Source organism: Homarus americanus, unplaced genomic scaffold, assembly GCF_018991925.1.
Source record: "Homarus americanus isolate GMGI-L3 unplaced genomic scaffold, GMGI_Hamer_2.0 scaffold367, whole genome shotgun sequence".
In the NCBI taxonomy this organism is placed as follows: Eukaryota; Metazoa; Arthropoda; class Malacostraca; order Decapoda; family Nephropidae; genus Homarus; species Homarus americanus.
In genome coordinates this window covers 3,521,495-3,536,212 of record NW_024743709.1, presented here as the reverse complement: position 1 = coordinate 3,536,212, position 14,718 = coordinate 3,521,495, and the positions used below count along the sequence as shown (strand labels likewise).

Below are 14,718 nucleotides of genomic sequence, written 5' to 3'. Positions count from 1 at the left end.
TGAACTACACACACAACCACACAACCACACCCTTCCGCTACCACACTACTAATACAACCACACCACAACACTACACTATAAACTACATAATTACAGCACTATAACACCGCTACACTTCTACCACACCACACACCTACCACACCACACACCTACCACACCACACACACACACCATCACTACAACATATACTGATATACATAATAAACACCTATGGATACATATATACATATATTCCCATTAATACACTTATACATACATACATACATACATACATAATATATACGTACACAGACAATGAATATATACACACTCACACAAACACACATGCAGTCATACACACATAACGACACACTGTGTGAAGGGAACTGTAGTAATCATATCAATAGTGACACTTGTAATCTGCATCCTCTCTCTCTCTCTCTCTCTCTCTCTCTCTCTCTCTCTCTGTCTCTCAAATATGTTCTTCCTTCGTCAATAATTTCTATCTTTCTTTTTCTCTCCTTTATATATATATATCACGCACACCCACAGTGATTTACCTGCATATATATATTAGCTTATATAAAAGTGTGGTGGGGTGAAGTGCGTTAGACGTGAGTGTGTGTGGTGAGGTGTGTATACGTGAGTGTGTGTGTGGTGAAGTGCGTTAGACGTAAGTGTGTGTGGTGTAGTGCGTTAGATGTGAGTGTGTGTGGTGAAGTGCGTTAGTCGTGAGTGTGTGTGTGTGTGGCGAAGTGCGTTAGACTTGAGTGTGTGTGGTGAAGTGAGTTAGACGTGAGTGAGGCGAAGTGCGTTAGATATGAGTGTCTGTGTGTGGTGAAGTGAGTTAGACGTGAGTGTGTTGAAGTGCGTTAGATATGAGTGTCTGTGTGTATTGAAGTGCGTTAGACATTAGCGAGTGTGTAAGACCCAACACACTCACCTACATGACCCACACACACCAAATACCAAACAGGAAAAAACACAAATATTCCCTAAAATATGAAGACAAATCCCCATCTTTAAGTAATAAGTCAAAGGAAAAAAAATAAGTTTTATTTTTAGAATTTAAGTGATTTTATAAGTTATTGTAAGTTGCTGTAGTGGTTTTGTTGACCTAATAGTACGGGTAGGAAGCTCTTGTAAATATTGGTATTTTCTTATTATTATTGTTATTGTTATTTTTGGTGTTGTATTATTATTATTAGGATCATTTTTATTGTTTTTATGCTTATTATTGTTATTATTCTTATTATTATTATTACATTCTATCATTACTATTATAGTATTACTATTAACATTATCACTATTTAAATCATTACCATCACAAGTCATATAATAATATTCTATACATATTATCAACATCAATATAACAATTTATCATATTAGACTATATATATATATATATATATATATATATATATATATATATATATATATATATATATATATATATATATATATATATATATATATATATATATATATACATATATTAACATGTTTTTAAGTGTTTCTGTGAGCCGCTATTTTATAATCAAGTATCATTAGTAATTTTTCTCCTATGTGATATATGAATAATAATTATTTGTATATGTATATGTGCATGTAGAGTATTTTTGAGGATCTGTAGAATTTTATGAGTAATTTTTGAGGATCTGAAGAGTTTTATGAGTAATTTTTGAGGATCTGAAGAGTTTTATGAGTAATTTCTTTTCAGGATCTGTAGAGTTTTATGCGTAATTTCTTTTGAGGATCTGTAGAGTTTTATGAATAATTTTTGAGGAACTGTAGAGTTTTATGAGTAAATTTTGAGGATCTGTAGAATTTTATGAGTAATTTTTGAGGATCTGTAGAGTTTTATAAGTAATTTTTGAGAATCTGTAGAATTTTATGAGTAATTGTTGCGGAATGTGTTAGTGATGTGTAGTGTAGATAATTGTACTGTTTTGATGAGGAGTCATAGTGGTTTGTTGAGGCGCCTCGATCACTGTGTGTGTGTGTGTGTGTGTGTGTGTGTGTGTGTGTGTGTGTGTGTGTGTGTGTGTGTGTGTGTGTGTGTGTGTGTGTGTGTGTGTTGTTGTTGTTGGTGGTGTTTTGTGTCTGTCCACTATGTGTTAAGAGATGCTGCATGTATCTATGTATGTATGTATGTATGTATGTATGTATGTAATGTTGTGGTGATGTTGGTATGTCGGTTTACTCAAGGGTGTGGATGATACAGGCCGGAACATGATATTCCCAGAGTGGTGAGAATTACATACACAAGCGACAAACACTCATACACTCTCACTCCCAGCTAATGTTACCCGTGAGAGAGAGAGAGAGAGAGAGAGTTGTTATATTAATTCCTAAACAGTAAAAAAAAAAGGAACAACTGAACACTGAGTTTATATATTTGTAGTTTCTTAAAAAATTCAAAGTAAAAAAACTCAAGGAAAAACAATATATAACAGGACAGATTAGATACTGGTGCTATGCAAGTCTAAATTGAGTTCCCGTGTTCTATGATCTCCCGCCGTCACCCTTCACCCACCCGGAAGCGACTGACCCCCCCAAAATAAACACGTTCTAGAGTTTGAATCTCTCTCTCTCTCTCTCTCTCAGCTCAATTACGCATTATTGACCTCCTTAAATTAAGATATAGTAAAAAAAACAGGTCAGGTAATACAATAACTTTTGACCTTTATATCAGATCACAATACTCAGGGTGTCACAGGTTGAGGTTGACAATATTTTGTTTTGTGATTCGACCTTAAGAATCTGGCTGGCTGTGTGTGTGGTAAGAAGGAAAGGTGTGTGTACTGTACTAGCCGGCTGGAAGTGGGAGTAACAGCCGGATACATGGATGAGAAATGAAAGGAGATTTGAGAAAGAGATAAAAGTAACGATTGAGAAAAAAAGAAGAATGAATGGACAATTTACGTGAGGAAAGTATAGAAACGATGAATACCTGAATGAATGAATGAATGAATGAGTTATGACTGAAATCAATAAAATATAGACATTACTAAAAAATAAATAAAAATAATATATAAATACTTAGGATTAATAAATAATTTTTTTAATATAGATACTCCTTAAATCAGCCAAATTATTATAGAAAACGAACCCAACAGAATACCATGGCTCCTCATAAGTGACATTATTGATAGTACTGTACTGATATAAATGTTCCCTGTGTGGTCTACCCTCACTCCCTCCCCCTCTCACCGCTTGTATGAACGTTCGTCAGACCTTTCGCTCCAGTGTTTCATCCCAGTGAGTATCTGTTGCTTGCTCTCTCTCTCTCTTTTTTCCTCTCTCTCTCTCTCTACTGTGAAACCTCTATATAACGGACTTTATGATAAAAAGTCCATTATATCGAAGGTCCGTTAGATATGATACATACCCCCATCTAACGGATTATATGGAGATGAAGTCCGTTATATGGAGATGGAGTCCGTTATATGGAGATGGAGTCCGTTATAGGGAGATGAAGTTCGTTATATGGAGGTTTCATTGTCTCACCTACTCATACCACGTGTCTCTTGTTTACATCTTTCTCACTCGCCACGTGGCTTCTGTTTACTTTTCTACCATTCGCCACCTAGCTAGTTTGTTTACCTACTAGCCACGTGGTTTGTTTACCTATTCGCCACGTGGCTTGTGTTTACTTACTCGCCACCTAGCTAGTTTGTTTACTTATTCGCCACGAGGCTTGTGTTTACCTATTCGCCATTTAGCTAGTTTGTTTACCTACTCGCCAAGTGACTTGTGTTTACACTTTACTCACCACGTGGCTTGTGTTTACCTATTCGCCATTTAGCTAGTTTGTTTACCTACTCGCCAAGTGACTTGTGTTTACACCTTACTCGCCACGTGGTCAGTGATTACAGGCCATTCACTTGACACATGGCCAGTGTTTACATCTTGAATATAAACACTCCAGATCGTTGTTTACTTCCCACCCATCCGTCACGTAGTCAGTGTTTACATTTATATTGGATAAAATCATGGCTCACCTATAGAACACAGGAGTGATCAGAAAAATGGCAAATGAAATTCAACACCAGCAAGTGCAGCGTACTTAATATTGGAAGAACAAATACTGTTAATGTATACTGCCTTAACAATATCAACCTAGAGAAGTCGCCTGTGAAAGAGACTTTGGGGTATTTGTAAGCCCGGACCTATGGCCTAGAAAACAGTGCGTTAATGTTCGAAATAAGGCAAACAGAGTATTGGGTTTTATATCTAGAAGGGTAAGTAATAAGAGTACAGAGGTCATATTGCAACTATATCTTGCGCTAGTCAGGCCGCACCTCGATTATGCTGTTCAGTTCTGGTGTCCCTATTATAGAATGGATATCAATTCACTGGAGTCGGTGCAGCGAAGAATGACGAAAATGATTCCGGGACTTAAAAACCTTCCATATCAAGATAGATTAAAGAAACTAAACTTGCATTCCCTAGAGAGACGAAGAGTGCGGGGAGATATGATAGAAGTATTTAAGTGGGTGAAAGGAATCAATAAAGGGGATATAGATAAAGTTCTTATAATATCCGAGCAGGATAGGACTCGGAGTAACGGATTTAAGTTGGTTAAGTTTAGGTTTAGGAGGAAGATAGGAAGAAACTGGTTCACAAATAGGGTGGTGGACGAGTGGAACAAGCTTGGCAACTTTGTAGTAAGTGCTGGAACGCTGGAAAGTTTTAAAAGGAGGCTAGATAGATTCATGGATGATAGAGAGTGGTAGTAACTCTAGACAGGAGCTGCCATGCACAGGCCAACCGGCCTATTGCAGACTCCTTATTTTCTTATATTCTTATGTTCTATACATCCATGAAGTTAATATATTTTTCATTATGTAGCGTTCACTGGAGGCTTATTGTTTACACTGAGACCATCCAATACAGATATTATTGTTTACTTCTGGTGAACTTAAAATGGGGTCGTTGTCTACGTTATGGGCTCAGACCGCTTGATTATTGTTCACACACACACACACACGCACACACACACACACGCACACACACACACACACACGCACACACACACACACACCATCATAATACTCGGTGTGTGTGTGTGGTGGATTGCAACATACGTCACACTAGCTAAACTGCCTTCACACACACACAGAGGATAGCCTCACCCTGCTTTACCCCTTGTTGACACAACCAGCCATTGAGCCTCACACGGGTGTAGTGGTGAAGGTGTGGGTGTATGTGATGAAGTATAGGTATGGGTGTAAGTGGTGAGATACAGGTGTGGGTGTAGGTGGAGGTGTTGTGTACAGGAGGTAAAACAAAAGAGAGCTATAGCTTGATGGCGTCATGGTGTGCCTGGCAGTGCCATTGGGTAAAAATCGTTGCCAGGAGTCTAGAGATGGAGAACTTATCCCTATAGGAAATTCATAATTGTGATAAATAGAGAAATTAAATATAAAATGAATGTTTGAGGATTAATAGAGATAATAAAGAAAAAATAAATAAACTCATACAGTAGAATGAATTAGTTTAAGTAGTTATTTGGCAATGGAGGAGGATGTGTGTGTGTATGTGTGTGTGTGTGTGTGTGTGTGTTACCATTTAAAAGACAGTCACCACAGTGTACAGGAGAGAGTGGACAGTGCTAAGTGACAGTATATTCAGACAGAAACACACAGTACTGAGTTAACTTAAACCAGCCAACTGTGGCCATGTAATTAAAACATCATTGGAAACTGTGGCAATAATCCGAATATTTTTATAATATTTATTTTTATCAACAGCAAGAACAAATACGACTTAGTTATACTGAAAACTTAATATAAAATGACTTTGAATTAATAACACAGACTGGATGGGAGATTTAGTGAGTGAAATAGTGAAGAAAATTAAGAGAAAAATATGAGAAATAAGATGAAAGAAAAAGAGATATCAAGTCGACGTGTTATAATGTTGTTCTTCCTACGTCTGGTGTGAGGGAGAGTGAGGGAGGGTGAGAGTGACAGAACACCAACTTATGGACGACAGAAACAATGGAGAAGTGACAGACACACATACACACACGCCTCTACAGTTTAGTGATATACAGTAATAGATAATAGAGAGATAAAAAACAAACAAACATCAAATGAAGACAGTAAGTGATTTTGTTTTTATTTTATTATATGTATCACGTGAAGATTAGACACCCCGCTATTTATTTCACAAGATGATTAGAAACTCTGGCGCTAACCAAACTTAATCCTAACCTAATCTAACCCGAATCTAACCTGAACAAACCTAATCTAATCGTAATCTAATCTAACATACCTTAACCTAACCTAACCAAACACCCCCAAGTAGCGTTAGGGTGTTCAATCATCAGGTGTTTACATACGACACATACTCTCCACGTGGCTATTGTTTACATACGACACATACCCTCCACGTGGCTATTGTTTACATACGACACATACCCTCCACGTGGCTATTGTTTACATACGACACACGCCCTCTCCATGTCAAACAATACAACATTTAATTTCCTGGCCTTATTGTATACACGGGTGTTTATGGCTTGACTGACACACACACACACACACACACACACTATACCTCCATAAGGATGACCAGACTAGCGTATAGATTCTCCAATATTTCCTACGTTCAGTAACTCTCTCTCTTGAAGATGGTTAAGGTGAGACGAATATGGGGTGTCCCAGAAAAATTTTCCTGTCTCCCTACCTCCCTGCCTGCTCCCTGCCTCCTTCCCTCCCTGCCTGCTCTCTGCTTCCCTACTCCCTCCCTCCCTACCTGCCTTCCTGCCTGCTCCCTGTTTCCCTCCCTACCTGCCTTCCTGCCTGCTCCCTCCCTCCCTACCTGCCTTCCTGCTCCCTGTTTCCCTCCCTCCAACTCTCAGTGTCTCAGGGAGCAGGCAGGGAGGGAGGGAGGGAGCAGGCAGGGAGAAGGGAGGGAGGGAGGGTCATATTTCTTGAACACCCTATATATAATAATAACGTTCGGGAATTGTTAAAAGTAAAATGATCTTTGATATTACATAGACATACTATAGTATTTGTGAATGAATTCTCGTTAAGACAAAGAATCACAATAAGAATCTTTGAGAATCTAGTTACCTGGGCCATTATACCTGTAAACGTTAATTAACTTCGGTTACCTGGCTGTAGTTTAATATAGTAGATGCTTGTGTTATGAGCCTTACTGTAGTCACCGCCATCATGTACTACTATAACAACTATATTCTATTATTTTTTAAACTATACCTCTAGAGCTCTTAGTTAGAAGCCGTATGTCTGTCTGTCTGTCTGTCTGCCCTACCCCACACACCAGAGATAACGTGACATCTGTTTTTTGTTAGGTGTTATCTAGATCCCTCATAATTTATGCTATAATGTTAACTTTGTTCCAAGCTTCGATATTGGTAAGTTTTATCTGTATGTTTATTCTCTCACGGGGAAGGGGAGGGTGGGGGGAGGCTGTCTTGTTCAAAGTAGACAAGGGTAATATATTAATGTTCATTATAACTTTGAACACAGCCTCTCTCTCTGTCGCTCTCTCTCTCACTCACTTGTTCAGCTTGTGGAGTTTGATCTGTCAATTGTTTAATTTATTGTTTATTTTTCTCTCACATCTTCTTCTTGCTTATCTTGTTTTGTTTAAGTAACCATAACCAAACACGTATTTATTGAGTGTTTATTTACCATGGGGGGGGGGATATCACTCAGATTTTAAACCATTGAAAATCTGAGACATTTTTTTCCCCCTGTGTATACATTTTTATTCCATCCTGACTTAATATTATTTTTCTCAATGCTTTATTTTTATCTTTAACTTCAATATATATATTTTTTTTACGATAATTATTAGTTTACTTTTAAAGAGTAGTGTTGCATCGTGTGTTTGTTTGTGTGTGTGTGGACCGGATTGTTTGTTGTTTACCATTGAAGTAAGTTATTGTGCTGTTTGTATTGTTGTAGATGATTAGAATTATACCTTATCGTAGCTGTAGTTGTTTACACCCTATCATAGCTTTAATTGTTTGCACCCTACCATAGCTTTCTCTGTTTGCATCCTACCATAGCTTTAGTTGTCTACACCCTACCATAGCTCTCTTTGTCTACACCGTACCATAGCTTTGTCTACACCCTACCATAGCTTTCTCTGTCTACACCCTACCATAGCTTTCTCTGTCTACATCCTACCATAGCTTTAGTTGTTTACACCCTGCCATAGCTTTGTCTACACCCTACCATAGCTTTGTCTACACCTTACCATAGCTTTGTCTACACCCTACCATAGCTCTCTTTGTCTACACCCTACCATAGTTTTCTCTGTCTACACCCTACCATAGCTTTCTCTGTCTACATCCTACCATAGCTTTAGTTGTCTACACCCTACCATAACTTTGTCTACACCCTACCATAGCTCTCTTTGTCTACACCCTACCATTGCTGTCTCTGTCTACATCCTACCAGAGCTTTAGTTGTCTACACCCTATCATAGCTTTGTCTACACCCTATCATAGCTTTGTCTACACCCTACCATAGCTCTCTTTGTCTACACCCTACCATAGCTTTCTGTCTACATCCTACCATAGCTTTAGTTGTTTACACCCTACCATAACTAACACGTAGAATAAACCGTACTACCATAGCTGATCCAACAAGCTTTATCCCATCATAGCTTCTTAGCTTACCAACCATTCTGTAAATACAACCTCTGCTTGTAGCTGCAGCACGAAGTTTACAGTTACACACGTTCCAGATTACTTAAGCTGAAATATTAAGCTGAGTCTGATGAGAACCTTATTTACAGCTATCTTTTTAGCTGAGTCTATACTGATACTTAGCTGAATATGATATAAAGCTTCGCAGATATCTGGCTTAAGCTCCAGTTGGGTTTGATATTTAAGCTGAACTTTTTAAGCTTAATCTTACTTACAGCTGAGGTATAGTTGGGATTCTTAGCTGAGTCTTAGCTGTATATATCTTAGCTGAGACTTGAGCTTAGAAGTCTTAGCTGTATAAGTTTTGCCTGAGTCTTGCTAACCTTCTCATAACACCTAACCTAACCTAACCTAACCTAACCTTACCTAATACAGGAAGATGGTGGACGATGATATGGTCAGCTAATTCTTCTTTCATTTCTTTCTTTCTTTCTTCTTTCATTTATTGCTTTTCGACTTTCAGAATTCTGGCTATTATCAAGAAGACTATGGCTGCTTACTCTACCTCCTGTCTATCTGTTTGTCTGTCTATAACGAATCTGTCTATCTGTCTAATTATTGGCTGTTGATGCATGTGATTAAAACTCTCTTTTTTGACTGACAATAATAATACAAATATTCATAATTTATTTAGATATTTGAATTAAGGAATTTTTTTTTTTTATAATTTGATCAAAAGTTTGTTGATTGATTTTAAAGGTTGATGAATAATTTTAAGTGGGTGAGATAATTTGTGTTTGTTTAGGGTCAAAGTTTGTTGTGGGAGTTGCTTAAGAGGGAGTGTTTGTTTGTTTGTTTTTGTGTTTGTTTCCCCCCCCCTCCCACTACGATTAATGACGTAATAACCGAGTGACGTCATGACCTACAATTCTGTGACATGACCAATAACACTGTGATGTCATGATCGATAATGTGACGTCATAACCAGCACTGTGACGTCATGGCCAATAAACCTGTGACGTCATGGCCAATAACACAGTGACGTCCTGACCCCCCCCCAACCCCTGTCCCTCCATCCTGCCAAACTGGTGTCAGTAAAGATGAATGAATTAACGTGACCTTTGACCTGACCTTCAGAACCGGGGGACTGGACCAAGCCGTCGAGTGCCCGAGACCCTGGAGGGACACCGAGTAACGTGGAAGGCCTCATCCACCGTAACCGCAGTCCCAGCCCTTCCTCCCATCCCTCCATCCACCCCGCCATCACCTCCACCACCCCAGTCTGCAAGGAACCTTCCACTGTCAAGGTATGTGTCCCCGTCTTCCCGGCTTCCCTTCTATTTGTCTACCCGTCCATCTATTTTAGCTACCCCTTCATCTATCTATCTGCTTCTCTACCCTTTTACTTCTCACCTGGCCACCCTTCCATCTATCACCCGGTCAACCTTCCATCTATCACCTGGTCACCCTTCCATCTATCACCTGGCCACCCATCCATCCCTCTACCTGGCCACCCATCCATCCCTCTACCTGGCCACCCATCTATCCCTCTACCTGGCCACCCATCCATCCCTCTACCTGGCCACCCATCCATCCCTCTACCTGGCCACCCATCCATCCCTCTACCTGGCCACCCACTAACCATCTCTCTCCCACTCAGGTGTGCGTAGATCTGGATTCATCAGAATGCTACAAGCCACCGCGACCGCCCAAGACCTCCCTCCACGCTCTCAACTCCCAGTCAAGTGACCTGCACCGTCAGGCCCCGCCCTGCTACTCGCCCCGTCCCGCCCCGCACACCTCCACTGACCCCAGTTGGCCCTTCTCCGATCAAGGTGTGTGTGTGTTGTATTTACCTGTTGATTGATTGTACCATCATCACCACCTGTACCACCACAGTTATAGGGGTAATTAATGTTATCCTTGGTCCCACCCTGCCAGACGATCCCCCGAGCTCAGCGCGCATGCGCATCAAAAGTGACCGAGAGAAGATGACGGTGAGGAGTGAGGCGATGCGCTACTGGCGCTCCATACACAACAAGTGAGTGTCTACATCACCTCTGCGTGTATTTAAACTATATGTGCACATAAACTTGTGTGTGTGTGTGTGTGTGTGTGGAAACTCAACACCTGGCTCCCCACAGGTACTCTCTGCTCAATGGGTTCAACAGACAGCGCCGTAACGCCATGGTCAAGAAACAGCGTCAGCGGATCAAGGACAGGAACAACATGTCCATCTTCTTCGTGTTGGTGTTCATGTTGGTGTTCGTGGTGATCCTGGTGGTGGAGGTGTTCTTCATAGACGAACACCGGACAGGGATGCTCTTCGGCAACAAGCGACCGTCAGCCTTCGACCCCATCGGTGACATCCCCGACTACTTCATGGAAGACAAGAAGCTGGTGGGACAACTGGAGATCGACACCTACAGGAGACAGGAGCTCTCCGTCAAGAGTAAGACTGGTAATAACGAGAGATTCTACAGGAAGAACGTAGACGAAACGCACCTCATGGCTCGAGTCACCGGGAACCTAGTCAAGTCAGTTCACGGTATAGCCAAGGTGGACTGGCTCAACATGCTGGGCCTCAAGGAGATCACTTACTTCGGCAGCAACAGTTCCGCTACTGACGGTGAGTGGCAGCCAGTCTTCTACACCAAGCACAAGTTCTTCGTCTACTCCGCCTACTACGACGACCGCAAAGGTAAGATCATCCGAGTTATTGGTGCCACCCAGACCAAAAAGAGTGACCGTGTGTGGTGTAAGTACTGGTACTCCAACTCCAGCACCCTCATACTCAACGGTGCCATCAAAATCATCAGGGAAAACTGGAACCTCAAGTTCTCCGCTTGTTTCATCGCCTGTCCTCTTATTATCTACAAGAACGGGAAGCAGCCCATCCCTCCCCCGGAGAGTGTGTCCATCATGGCGGACCCCGGAGGTAACGCCACCAACAAGCTGAGAGTAATGAACCTCGACGTAAATAAAGAGGAAGTGAAGAACAGCTTCGCGGTGTGTGTGAAGCCTCTACACTTCGACTACAACAACGTGAACCAGGTGGTAGAGTTTATAGAGCTGAACAAAATCCTGGGCGTGGAACACTTCACCCTGTACAACCACACCATCGGCAAGGATGTTGACTGCATACTGAGGCAGTATGTTGACCAGGGTCTGGTTAACATACTGCCTTGGAAACTCGATATAAAATCCCAAAAAGAGATCCGGACGGAGGGGCTGTTCGCGTCGCTTAACGACTGCTTGTACCGCTACATGTATCAGTACAAGTATATCCTCATGATCGACCTGGACGAGTACATTGTGCCGCACGCCAACACCAGCCTGCCGCAGCTCCTCCGTTATCTTCACACCAAGGCCGACGCCCGCAAGATTGGTGCTATCAGCTTCCAGAACTCCTTCTTTTACCTCCAGTGGCCGGACGACCCCAGCAGGTGAGTTAATGGTGTTGTAAGCGACCACTCATGATCAGGTCTGGTATACCACGTCCTGACAACACTTAGATCAACCAAAGTTACTTATGGAATAGACACAAATTAGTTAAATAGATCTAAAAAAAGACACTGGCATACACATTATTGATCTCCCTCTGGTGCCTCTAAGAGTGTTCATCTTGACCCTAATGCTCATACTGTGTCTAACTATAAACCCCTGTGGTGTGTGTGTGTTAACCCCTCACACTCCTGCAGCGCCTCCCTGCCGCCCCTGGTGACGCTCCGTAAGACTCGCCGACGACAGAGGTTCCACCCGCACAAACAGAGGTCCAAGTACATTGCCGTCACTCCCTTCGTGGTGGAGGCAGGTAAGTCACAACAACCTAATTAATTCACCTGTGATTCATTAAGGTGTATTATCTGTTCCACCACACACACCTGCTGCTGCATCGACACGGGGAGGAGGTTAAGGGCAGGTGATGGCGAGCTCTTATGTGTGATGCTGTGTTACGAGTATGATGTGACGGAGGTGTGACAGGGGTGTGATCGAGGTGTGACTAAGGTGGACAAGGATAGTAGTGTGCGACTATGATTGTATTATGATGACTGTGCAATAATGGTACAACAGATTAGGGCGTCTTCACATACCCCACCTGACAACTATATACCTGCCAGGTGAGCGAGGAGGTGGAGGGGGCTTACACCTGTTGAAGCCAATACACACACACACACACACACTAACTCTACAACTCATCCCACAGGTAATCACTTCGTCTGGGAGTTCCTACCTGGTAAGGGAACACTGAATGTACCCAACGAGGTGGCCTTCTTACACCACTACCGCGTGTGTGAGTTCGGCGGCGACGACTGTGTGAGGAACCCCAGGATCACGGACACGGCCATGTACCGGTACAAGGACACGCTGGTCAAGGCTTACACCACCAACATGAACCATCTCGCTCACATCTGTACCCTCGAAACCACCAGTAAGGAGAAGTCTGTGTGGACGCTAGGTTGAAGGACCTTCTGCTGGTGACGTGAACTGTGTAGGCTCTTTATCGCCCCCCCCCCCCGGAGGTGTTGGTGCTATAAGGTGTTGTTGTAATGGACAATCTGTGTGTGTGTGTACCTTACCAGGCCTGAACTCTCTCTCTCTCTCTCTAACAGCCTCAGCCACAATACATAAAAAAAAAAAATATCAAACTCCTAAAGACGGATTTTGGTAGAGGTCAGAGCCAGGTCAATCAAGGTACTGAGGGCAGACTTGACCTATCAGAGTTCAGGTTCAGCCTCAGACACACACGGTCGCACAAGTTATAATCTCCGCCGGACACCCCCCCAAGACACACAGCCGACTGTCTCTGCTCACGGAGTGTGTTGTAGCCGCCGGACACTCACTCACTCACTCACTGCTCGAAGCTGTTGGATAATTTAGTTAGCCAAAGCTTGTTTTATAAAAGCTTGTTTGTGTGTGTGCGTGTGTGTATGTGTGTGTGTGTGGGTAAGCTTAACTAGTCAAAATCTTCTCTCTTGTTTTTTAATTGATTCTCTTGATTATAGAGAAATGTTCCGTGGAATGACCTGAAGATTAGACACCCAAGCTTATTTCACCTGATGATTAAACACCCTAACGTTAACCTAACCTAACCTAACACCTCCAGATAGCGTTAGGGTGTTTAATTATCAGGTAAATTAAGCTTGGGGTGTCTAATCTTCAGGTGATCTGCTCAGTAACTTGCCATAATGCTGCACACGTACAGTATTTGTTTATCTTGTGTGTGTATATGTGTGTGTGTGTGTGGTAAGAGACGTGTGTTTGTGGTACGCAGTGGCGGCTCGTGAAAAATAAAATGGAGGGACTGCAAGCCTCACACAACAGTAGGATACACAAATTTGACCTACCTCAGGTATGAGTTGTAGTTGATGTCCACCAATTCCCAGGGCATGGTAGTAGTGTTGGTGGTGATGGACCAGTATTAATTGAAAATAAAGTCGGCGTGTCTGCTCTTCGATGTAGCAAAATTGTTTATTACTATTTCATTAAAATCCTTTATTTCTGTTATCATTTTATTTTCAATGGATATCACTGCTAAAGCAGACAGTCTGTCATTCACCATGTATTACTTGAAAATAAAGTCCGTACTGTTCTGTTGAATGGATAAAACTGGTGTAGGTCTTCCTCTTGCTTTGATTTCAGTCTTTTCATTTAATGTCAGCTGGGAAAAGTTGATGTTTTGCAAATACTTCACTCGATTTTCCATAGGCAAAGGGTAATTAAAGAAAGCACGATTTAACCACACCGTCTACACGCAATGTAAACACGAGACTGAGCTGCTTCAAGTGCGGCGGCGGCGCCAATTAATAACAGACATGAATCGTACAGCATTGACAGCAACTATGAAAGTAATTTAAATTTTGGTCTAATTTTAATGAAAATTCACTTAGCAACGTATTGAAAATAATTAAATAACATATAAAATGATATATTTGTTGGTAGTGTATTATTCAGCTGTCTCTCTAAAGGAATCATACGCCTGGCAGTGAGTGTCTGGGGGGACTGCAGCTCTTCAGCCTTATGCACGAGCCGCCACTGGTACGGTAGATTCGCATCATCCGTAGTGTTGCTAGGTGTAGTGCCTCCGACACACACACACA

At 41.7% G+C, this 14,718-nt stretch overlaps 1 protein-coding gene and 1 long non-coding RNA gene across 3 annotated transcripts in view; both read left to right on the top strand.

Annotated features, from left to right (window-relative positions):
• The window catches only part of LOC121877451, an 18,887-nt gene extending 4,943 nt beyond the window's left edge, over positions 1-13,944 (top strand). The window contains exons 2-8 of one of the 2 annotated variants that reach the window (XM_042383217.1): positions 7,362-7,372; positions 9,755-9,924; positions 10,278-10,452; positions 10,559-10,658; positions 10,762-12,063; positions 12,319-12,431; positions 12,825-13,944. In XM_042383217.1, the coding sequence (XP_042239151.1) occupies positions 7,362-7,372; positions 9,755-9,924; positions 10,278-10,452; positions 10,559-10,658; positions 10,762-12,063; positions 12,319-12,431; positions 12,825-13,081 (2,128 nt within the window). In that variant the 3' untranslated portion in view covers positions 13,082-13,944. The remainder of the gene's footprint in view (positions 1-7,361; positions 7,373-9,754; positions 9,925-10,277; positions 10,453-10,558; positions 10,659-10,761; positions 12,064-12,318; positions 12,432-12,824) is intronic. The other variant, XM_042383218.1, reaches the window with a different exon arrangement.
• LOC121877452 lies at positions 4,754-5,846 on the top strand. The gene is made up of 2 exons (XR_006091004.1): positions 4,754-5,606; positions 5,736-5,846. It is a non-coding gene; the product is annotated as an uncharacterized LOC121877452 (long non-coding RNA).
• Positions 13,945-14,718: the final 774 nt, after the last annotated feature.